At 41.0% G+C, this 10,000-nt stretch overlaps 1 protein-coding gene across 1 annotated transcript in view; it reads left to right on the forward strand.

The window, feature by feature from the left end:
• Positions 1–5,183: 5,183 nt before the first annotated feature.
• The window catches only part of LOC138038051 (bone morphogenetic protein 1-like), a 7,086-nt gene continuing 2,269 nt past the window's right edge, over positions 5,184–10,000 (forward strand). Inside the window, exons 1-4 of the mRNA XM_068883871.1 lie at positions 5,184–5,565; positions 7,151–7,198; positions 7,952–8,329; positions 9,472–9,682. Of these exons, the coding sequence (XP_068739972.1) occupies positions 5,553–5,565; positions 7,151–7,198; positions 7,952–8,329; positions 9,472–9,682 (650 nt within the window). The 5' untranslated portion in view covers positions 5,184–5,552. The remainder of the gene's footprint in view (positions 5,566–7,150; positions 7,199–7,951; positions 8,330–9,471; positions 9,683–10,000) is intronic.

Below are 10,000 nucleotides of genomic sequence, written 5' to 3' on the forward strand. Positions count from 1 at the left end.
TGAAATCAATAGAGTGATTGTTACGCCAAGCGTGGGCTGCAATATTACAGCCAGTTTTACATAGTTTTACATTTCGAATGTGTTCCTTTTTCCTCGTTCACAAAACACCTTCCATTCTCACCAATGTATTTCCATGCAGGAGCAATCGGCGCAAGGGATTTTATACACCACATTGGTTTGAAGTTCAATAGGAGGCCTAAACTTGGGAATTCTTGTTGTTAAGTCTTGTGAGGTCTAGTAACAAAGTTAATTCCATTCTTTCGAAGAAGACGCGTGAGGGGTTCTGTGACACCACGAACATAAGAAAGGCAGGTCAAGGCGGTGGATTTATTTCCAGTCAGATTGAAAAACAAGGCTACCAATTCTTGCGGTGAAGGAATAAGTTCCGGCGAAGGTTTTGTCTTTTTTAATACGTTAGAGATGACGGCAGGTAGATAGCCGTTGGCAAGAAGGGCGTTAGTGAAATGATTAACTTCAGACGATTTCCATTCCCTTCCAGAGTATTCGGTAGATTACAAGCACGGTTTAGGAGGGTAGACACAGTACGTATTTTGTGTTTCTTCTCATGATGGGACTTAAAGTCCAAATATCTGTCTGTGTGCGTTAGTTTACGAAACAGGTCAATGACGATGAAACCATACTTCCTAGAGACTAGGGTATCTAGAAAGGAGATCTGTTCATTGCTCTCTTTTTCCATAATAAAGGAAATCATGGGGTATATAGAGTTTAATTTGTCGTGGAATTCAGGTACGCAATCTGTGTTTGTCCAACGACATGTCTATTCCAGGAGTAGGGGGTGAGGAGTAGGGTGTGTGTGTGTGTGTGTGTGTGTGTGTGTGTGGGGGGGGGGGGGGGGGGTAGAGGGTTAAGGGTACCATAGCTGAAACAACCCAACCTTTACAAAAATGCCAATCTTAGAAGTAAAATGATAAAGAATAGTGTTTACGCCTAAGGTTAGCATTTTTATAAAAGTTTGGGTTGTTTTAGTTATGGTACCCTTCAACCCCCTACCTCCACACCCTAACCCTCACCCCCTACCCACCACTCCCGGAATAGACATGCCGTTGTGCAACGCCATTTTTAGAGACCGAGTTATTAGAGAGATTAGTATCACGTTTACGTGCGATGATACGGCAAACATCGGCTTGTCGTTTCACGTTTCACATACAATAGAGAAAAGGTTGTGACTTTAGCTTCGTGTGACCCACGCCCACTCGAGTATTTTCCATTTAAACGCTGTTCACGGTAGAAAAAGACGCTACTACTGATAAAATGAAAATCCCTACCCGTAAAAATTTGAGAGTTTGAAGCTGTTTTGTCGGTCAACAGAGAGTCAACGTGAGTTCATGAAGAAAATTGCGGCAAGGAGTCAGTTATAAACCATCTATAACCGTGAAAGCTAATTTTTCCTCCTTTGGCATCCCGGGAAATGGTTTTGGGGTACTTTATTTCCGCAAAAAAACTTCTTGTGTAGAAGAAAATTTCACGTATACGGGGAACGCGAAAATACTTACTTTCACATAGAAACGGCAAGCGGTATTCGCCCTTGTCACACGGCGGCAAAACCTCACCCCCATGGTTTCCACTGCGAGGCTTGGCGTGGTAAAACAAAGCTTTTTTGGTCTCCCGGGACAATATGGCCGCCGTGTGACAAGGGTGAATAGCGGTAGCCGGCAAACGTAGAAAAAGGCGGGAAAATCATGGTCACGAGTTCACTTTCACGTAAACGTGATGCTAACCTGACATTTCCAGCTTTTCATGACAAGTCTTGCACAACAGTTATTATCCATGGGAATAAGAATGGTCTCTCGTGCATACCAAATCTTACTTTTAACCCTTTGATTACTATCTGGCAAAATACGTCCAGGTTTATCCACGGTCCCATCTACCCTTTGTGACGTCATCACTTTTAACGGTCGGGAACAGCTTTGTCCACTAACTTGTGCAGGGAGAAGAGATCTTTCAAACTATACCAGAATGAGCACAATTCAGTCAAGGAAACTGGAGAAACGGCCAAAAAAACCATGTAACACTGACCTGAAAATCTCTATGAAAAGCTTGCTCCATTACCCACCTACCTTTCTGAGCACCTAATTCTAAGATGATGACAGGTTTCTCAGAAACTCTTCCCAACAAAATAAAGCCTACCAAATGCCCAGTAAGTTGAAAAAAAAATGAAACAAGGAAAGCAAAAAGAGGGGGAAGGAGAGAAAGCGAAAAGTGAAAGTCGAAACTTTGCTTTCTGCGCATGCCCGAACTTTACAAGCGCTTATTTTGCACCTAGCTGAAAAGGCCGCGGAGTGTACAACCTGGAAACGGGTCTGTAGGGAGACTTAGCTCTTAAACAGCACGACAGTGACCAAAAAACCCCTCAACTAGCTTTAAAACGTGTTTTTCGGCCAAATCTCTAGTAGCCAAAGGGTTAAGAACTCGTGTAATAAAAAATATCTTCCAATGCGCTTACATAGACCTAGTATTGGAGTTGTAGGCTCCTGGTGTTGTTCCAGCGTTGGTCAAGCGCTGGCCCATGGTTGCCTTCCTTGATGCTGTAATACATTATCATATGACTCAGTTTGGGCTGAATTTAAGAAAACGACCAAACCTTTGAGTTTATAAAACATGTTTCGACAGAAACTTCAGTCGTCCTCAGTTAGTCAGAATACAAGGCGGTGCACGTGGAAGCTGAATTTATGATAAATATAAAATCTTACTTACTTACTTAGGCCCTTCGCCCCCTGCGGAACATAGGCCATCGATGAGTTTCCTCCACCGCACCCGGTTCTAGCTGGGCCGTCCTCAGTACCAAGTTCTGTCCAGCTCAGCCCAATGCCCTTCACCTCACACTCCAAATCTCTCCTCCAGCTGTTTCTAGGGCGCCCTCGTTTCCTCTTCCCTGGGGATTTCATGAGAGAGCATTCCGCGTGGTGGTACTCGCTGGCTTCCGTAGAGTGTGGCCTATCCAGCCCCACTTCCTCCTTCTTACTTGTAGCGCACTTAGCTCTTCTTCCGTCCATTCTCACAGCTGCTGGTTGGTTACCTTATCCTTCCACAAAACCCAAGAATACTTCTGAGACAGCTATTAACAAAACTCTCTACTCTACTTTGTATCCTCTTCGTTGTTCTCCAGGTTTCTGACCCGTAGAGCAGAACAGTCTTCACATTTGATCTAAATATGCGAAGTTTGGTTCTCACGGATAGCCGTCTTTCGATGCCCATATACCTTCTTCAACATGATAAACACTGCTCTAGCCTTTCCAATCCTTGTAAGTGCATCCTTGTCCGTACCTCCAAGTGTGTCTACAACACTCCCGAGATATGAAAACTCTTTGACATTCTCCAACGGTTGCCCCTCGACCACAACAGGTACCTCACTTGTGGTCAGTTAATCCTTTATATACTTTAGTCTTCAAATAAATAGAAAATGCTAATGTGAAAAATAGTAACAACGGAATGAAGTATAGCGTGAAAATGTGGGAATCAAGAAGATATCTTTATACTTCAATCATTCTTCATTCTGGGTTCCAAATATTCAAACTAAAGATAAATGCTGAATTTGCATCACCCCAGTCAGGCGGGGTACCCCACCTTAAGCATTCACATGGAGAAAACTCACCCGACCTAAGCGGGTTACCCGGCCTGGCTGACCGGGTAAGTCGGTGAGGTACCCCACCTCTCATGTGAACACGATCAAGAAAAAAAGAGAGATCGAATGGAGAGCAGGGCGGTAGCCAGTATGAGGCAAACCGAGGCACTTGCCTCGGTCATTTTTTCGTGATTCGTTAAAATAAAGCGTAATTCCAGTGTTGTCTTCAAAATGTACTCGTCATAAACACCCAAAATATCTACCGAGAATATTTAACGATGGACATTGCCTCAGTCATAACTTTTTTCTGGCTACGGCCCCGGAGAGATTGGTTACCCCACCGAGGCGGGGTACCTCACCTACCCGGGGTCCCCCACCTCCATGAGAATGGGCATTTAGTACATGTGTGTTTCTTGGCATTGAAGAAAAAGCTGCTCGTTCATGAACAAGTTGTCATATGTTGGGCACGTGCAATAACAATCCGAAAGGGCAATCCGCAGATCGCTTTCAGTTCCTCTTCTTGAAACAGGTGAAAGTTTGAGAACAATTTTTACAGAAGATATATTTTCCGTGTCCATCCTTAGTTAATTATACTGCTTGTGTCAGCTTAAGACATCAGACATAGAACTTAGTTTGATGCTACTCCGGTTTAAAGAAATTCGAATGTAGCTTACACTTAATTAAGTTACTTTTTCACGGATAAAGCTCTTGTTGTACCTGACGTTCCTAAAAAAAAAGCCTGCTTTGTGCAGCTGGAAAATGGTGCATGGAAATATTGAAACTGCTGCTCGCTGATTCGGTCGATCCTTTTGGGCTGATCGTTCGATCGATCGTAGGTGAATTGCTGTTTCAGCTGTTACGAACTTGTTTATTGCAATATACTGAAATTGTCACGTGAGTTACGCATGACTGGAATTAATCAAGACACTCGGGCACTTCTAGAAAAGAAGCTCACCTGGCTAACATAACTTCCAAAAAGCTTCATTCCTCGGTTTTCAACTTGAAGGTGCGTCAGTCTGCCAATTGCAAATGCCCCCCTTGGATAGGTGAGGGTAGTGCTTGTAGGAAAGGCAAGCGCGGGAAAATGAGCGAATAGGGTGGAAAGCGTTTTTTGTTTGTTTGTTTGCTTTTCTTGCTCGTCTCGACTGACTGGGAGCCTTGAACAAGCTACCTCAGCGGTCAGAATCCATGAGCAGTTTTCTTGAAAGACGTGATGATCAATCTGACAAGTTGAAAATGTCAGAGATCGTCTGGACTATATTAGCGGGCAAAATATCAATTGAATGAACTTCACTCACCCCTATCACGCAACATTTGCATGTTCTTTCGTGAACACCAAGAGAACATATTAAGATTGCAAAACCAGGGCCGTCTCTTTTGACCTCTCTTAGCTATAATTACCGAAAACTGTGCCTCCATAAATATGTTGGTTTTACTACTAGCGCATAGTCGCAAGTACTGCGTGCTTTAAAAAAAATGTAACCGGAAGCGTACAGGAAACCGGAACTTGACGATGAGCATAGGACTGTAAAATTGCATTATCTTACTGTTTTTCTGAACGCAAAAATTGCATCACGACAATTTGACTGAGAAGTCTATTCATATAGCAGAAAAGCCGGGAATTAAACCTGAATTGGCAAGTAAAAGAGACACGTGTTGACAGGCGCAGGCGAGTTCTTCCGACATCTACCAGAAGCATGCGTACATGGGTTCATTGAACACATGCTGCAGTCACTGTCGCCGCAGTCACGATAATTAGTTGTAGTCTGCTATGGCGGTCACAACATTGTTTTGTAAATCTGTGCCTGGAGCTCCGTGGTGGCTCATTAGCTGAAGAAAGATAAGTCATCTACAGATCTTGTTGCGGGTAACAGGCGATAGTTTCTTCAGAAAGTTAAAGGAAGAGATCAAACAAAGTTGGACATTTTGCCAATTTTTGGCTAGGCACGTACGTGCATACTATTGTGCGATGCGTTGTTTTGGTAAGCCAAAGCTTGTTTTTGTGCTTTTCGTAGAAAGATTATCTTTCAGGTCAGGGTGTTAATTTGATTACTAACGCCTAAATCTTCGGCATTTAATTTTTCGTCCAACCCTTGTCTGGTGTACAATTTTCTTCGTTGCCAACGACAAGTTTTACAAACACACATTTTGTGGAATTTGCACCCAGTCATTATTTACTATGATTTCAAATTCTCCTCCAAAACCTTCAAAACCTTGTCTGGAGTTGGTTGTTCTTAACTTTTTAGTGTTTTTTATGCTTGAAGTGTTGCTCATTATTTTGCATCTCGCCTGATATGATCTTGAATAGAGTTTTGTAATCAACAGTCGTATATTGCGTTGCGAAATCGTCAGGTTTTCTATGCTTGTACAGCTAATATTTAGTGGTTTACAAAATGCAAATACCATCGCTCACTTATGGACCATTTGAAACTTTATCTCATGTCCACTATAAGCGACGTTTGGTAAATAAAAAGGATTTTAATCTTTCTTAGCTGAAAGATTCAGCGAGCACAGAAGTGCATGATAACGACCACTAACTAGACAACGTCAACAATGTTTGAGTTCCTTGGATTTTACTACATTCCTCTTATCTTGTATGTTACAGTTGCAACACATCTCTGTTGAATATGTCGCAACTTTTTGCTTATATTCTTGATCATTTTTCGTTGACATTACTGAATTCAGTTCCAGCACATAACATTTACGAGTACATATTTATGTGAATAAGCGGTTGTTAATTTTCCAGTATTTCTACGCGGGTGAATGGAGAATTAATACAAAGGCTATGACAAATAGTAGATCTTGAATTAGTTTGCCAGTGAAAAATTAAAAAAAAAAGTTTCTTTTTCTGTTAATAGGTTTAAAATTCCAGAAAGACTGGAACTGCAATCATGCATGCAGCAATGCAAATTGAGCAAAATTTCAGTTAATTTGTTCAAACTACCAGTGATTATTGTTTTTTGCTGCTTTCAAGTTAAAGAGCCATAAAAGACAGTCTTAATATTTTCGAAGATGCATGTCAGGATTGATAACCCATAGTAGGGCCTTGTGTCATTCAAAATATTATTGTTGATTGTTTTATCTTATCGCATTTAGTGAATTAGAATTGTTTTATGCTGCTCTGAAATCTGAATGAAAATAAAGTTATGTATATATGTATGTACAGAAGCATAAAATATTTTATTATTATTGTGAGAATATTATGGCCACATTCTGACCAGCCTGTGTATGCAGACGAATTTCCGAATACCTCAGGATTCACAGCCTACATTCTGACAATTTGAATTAATTCATGCCAAGCAGTATAGCACTGGACTAGTTTAATGGAACTTCAGCTTTTCTTGAATCTCCTATCAAAAATGGTATCTCCGTCTGAACTATCTGAACTTATAGTGAGACCAGAAAGTAATCTATGAGTACTATACATGACTGTACTTCTGTTTGAAGGTCTTTGGTTAATTTCCTGAGTATTCCCAGATCATTGTTGATAAAAACACTCAGGTTTTGAATCATTTGCAAATCATGGTGGACTTTTTATCTCCTTTACTTCCATTTTTTGTCTTCCAGTGTGTTTCCTCCTGTTATCTTTAGTGGTCTCAGTTTATGGAGAAAGCAGTAAGTTATTGAGTGTTTAACGTATTATCTGCAATAATATCGCAATTAATTATGAAATTAATTAAATTAATTAATTTAAAACCCATTGACTCCTAAACTGTCTGTAACTGGCCGCACGCAATGATCCCTGAATTACCTAAACCGGCCGTAACCTGCCGTGAAAATGCCGTCTTGATCTTGGGCCTCTACCCAGTCCCCCTTAGTAAATCTGTATTTTTTGTTATGGAGATTTAGTAGGATAATTGACCAATCATTTGTTGTCTTGTGAGCACATTTTGTAGGGTTATCCAAATGGAAAATCCTGGGAAAAGGTGACCAGCTTGAAAAGTTTGGGAGAGGGGCTAGTGAGTTCACGTTGAGGGGGGTGTTTTGCATCACTTTCTGCTACTGAAACACTTTTTTTTCACCTGGGCCCCCCGGTTCCTCGAAAGCCGATTAACGCTAATCTTAGATTAAAAATTAACCAAGCAGTTTATTTCTCTACTCCCAAATGCTGTCCAACGCAGATTTTTGGCAGAACTTTACTTGAGAAGACGTCAATCTTGAAAAACAAAAATAAGCAAAAGACACTTTCACCAAAAAGTTGAAAACGTGAAACAAAAGTTTACGCTAATCCTGGATTAAGTTAATCGGCTTTTGAGGAACCGGGCCCTGGAGGCTTTTTAGGAGTACTGCTAAAAGCCTTCTTACAATAATAATAATAATTGTTGTTATTGTTGCCACTAACTTTTTGTCTCATTTAAACACCTTTAGGATTAGCATGTGGTCCAGATCATATCATCCTAAACAAGACAATGTCTATCTCTTCACCTGGGTATCCAGGTATGTCTTCAGCGGATGTGCGTTGCAAGTGGAGAATTGAAAGTCCAAAAGGAAAATCAATAGTTGTGCGAGGAAACCACCTCGATTTTGGATCTGAGATTAAAGATGACTGCAGCAAAGGAATGCTGGAAATTTTTAATGGGTGCAGCGATAGGGAACGTTTTTTAGTTGAGAAGATTTGTTTTAGGATGCAGCCAAAGGAGTATCAAAGTATTCTTTGGGTTTCGTCTCGACCATGCATCATCATAAAGTTCTCTTCAGGAACTGGAATGGACACTAAATTAAGTTTAGCTGTTGAAGAGTCTGAAGGTAAGTTTGTCATTACATTCAAATTTTATTTTAACAGATGTACTTAACCTGTAAGGCTCGAGGGGGCCCCCCATAATTTGACAAGTAAAATGATCTGGAGTTAGAGTAAAATCTGTAAGTGGGTAGTGGGATTTAATTAATTTTAAAGGGTTAAGGAAGAAAATTGAATGGTGTGTTCAGTCATTTATCTCTCACTCATCCCGTTTTTGTCTTTATGCATAATATTTTTACACATGACTATTCTTGGGGGGGGGGGGGGGTTGGTGCTTGGGATAATGTTTAGGCCTAAGGTAAGCATTTTTTTGAAGGTTTGGGTTTCAGCTATGGTACCCTTCACCCCCTACCCTGCCCCTTATTATTCACCTCTATTCTGTGGGAAGGGGGGGGGGGAGCACAGGGTAAGGGAAACAGGGTAGGGGATGAGGGGTTGGGGGTGAAGAGTAATATAGTTCAAACAACCCATACTGTCACAAAAATGCAAACCTTAGGCCTAAACACTATGCTTTAGATAATGAGTAGGCTAGGTTAGCATTTTTGTAACGGTGGCTATTGGTACGGCACCCGTACATCGACCTATATTTTTTCTTCTTAGAATGATTACTACAGCTTCAATAACGTTCGGAAAGTCTTACCTCGTCTTGATTTTTTTTTATACACAGTTCAGCTATCAAACAACGGCATTGATGATTGTTTAATTTCACGAAACACCTCCTTTGTTCGATGTCACTGGCCACCTGACCTGCCTTGTGATTTCTCGCATTTAAGTCTAAGCACCCATTTCAAATAGCGCTCACAAACAATATTTAAGCCTAAGCACCCATTTTACAACGGTTAGCTTTCAATAACTGCGTGGCTATGTCGTTCATAATCATTCTAAGAAGACTCTCATATGAATAGCAAATATAGGTCGGTGTACGGGTCCCGTACGAATAGCAACTGCCTTTTTGTAAAGGTTTGGGTTGTTTCAGTTATGGTACCCTTCACCCCCTACCCCCACCCCCTTCCCCCCACCCCTGGAATAGTCATGCTGCATGGCGGTATATTAGAGTCTTCCCAGAAGAAGAAAGGTTTTTGAATAGCAAAAGAAATATGTGAGTCATGAAATACCCAGTAATAATACCAGTAATTTCTTATACTTGCAGCTTCTTGTGGAGATATCTTGTCAAAAACAAACAGCAATCACACATTTGCTGGATCACTTCCAGCAAAACCAGGGAGTCACAACAAGTGTGTGTGGATTATTGGTGTACCAAAAGGAAAAATTGAGCTTGTATTTAAGGGCAAGTTTCAGGTGACTAGCCTAGGAAGAGATTGCAAGGAAAATTATGTCCAAGTTCAAGATGGAAGATACAGGTAAGTTGTGCATCCTAATAATAATGTTGTACCCAGCATAGCAAGCGTTCCCGTACTAGCTAGGATTTTCCACATTCCGACTGTGCGAAAGTTGGGGCAAACTTAGTCCTCCAAACTTTGTTTCTGCCCCAACTTTTGTGCGACCTCAATGTGGAAAATCTTCGCTGGTACAGAAATGCTTGCTATGTACACTGTTTACAAAACTAGTAATTAGAGTTGATACATAAAGAGATCCCTTACACGAATTGACCAGCTGTCTCAGCTGTTATTGTTTTATCTTGTTTATCCTTGTCATTTTGAGTACTTTCTTCTTTATTA

Source organism: Montipora capricornis, chromosome 2 (assembly GCF_036669925.1).
Source record: "Montipora capricornis isolate CH-2021 chromosome 2, ASM3666992v2, whole genome shotgun sequence".
Lineage (NCBI taxonomy): Eukaryota > Metazoa > Cnidaria > Anthozoa > Scleractinia > Acroporidae > Montipora > Montipora capricornis.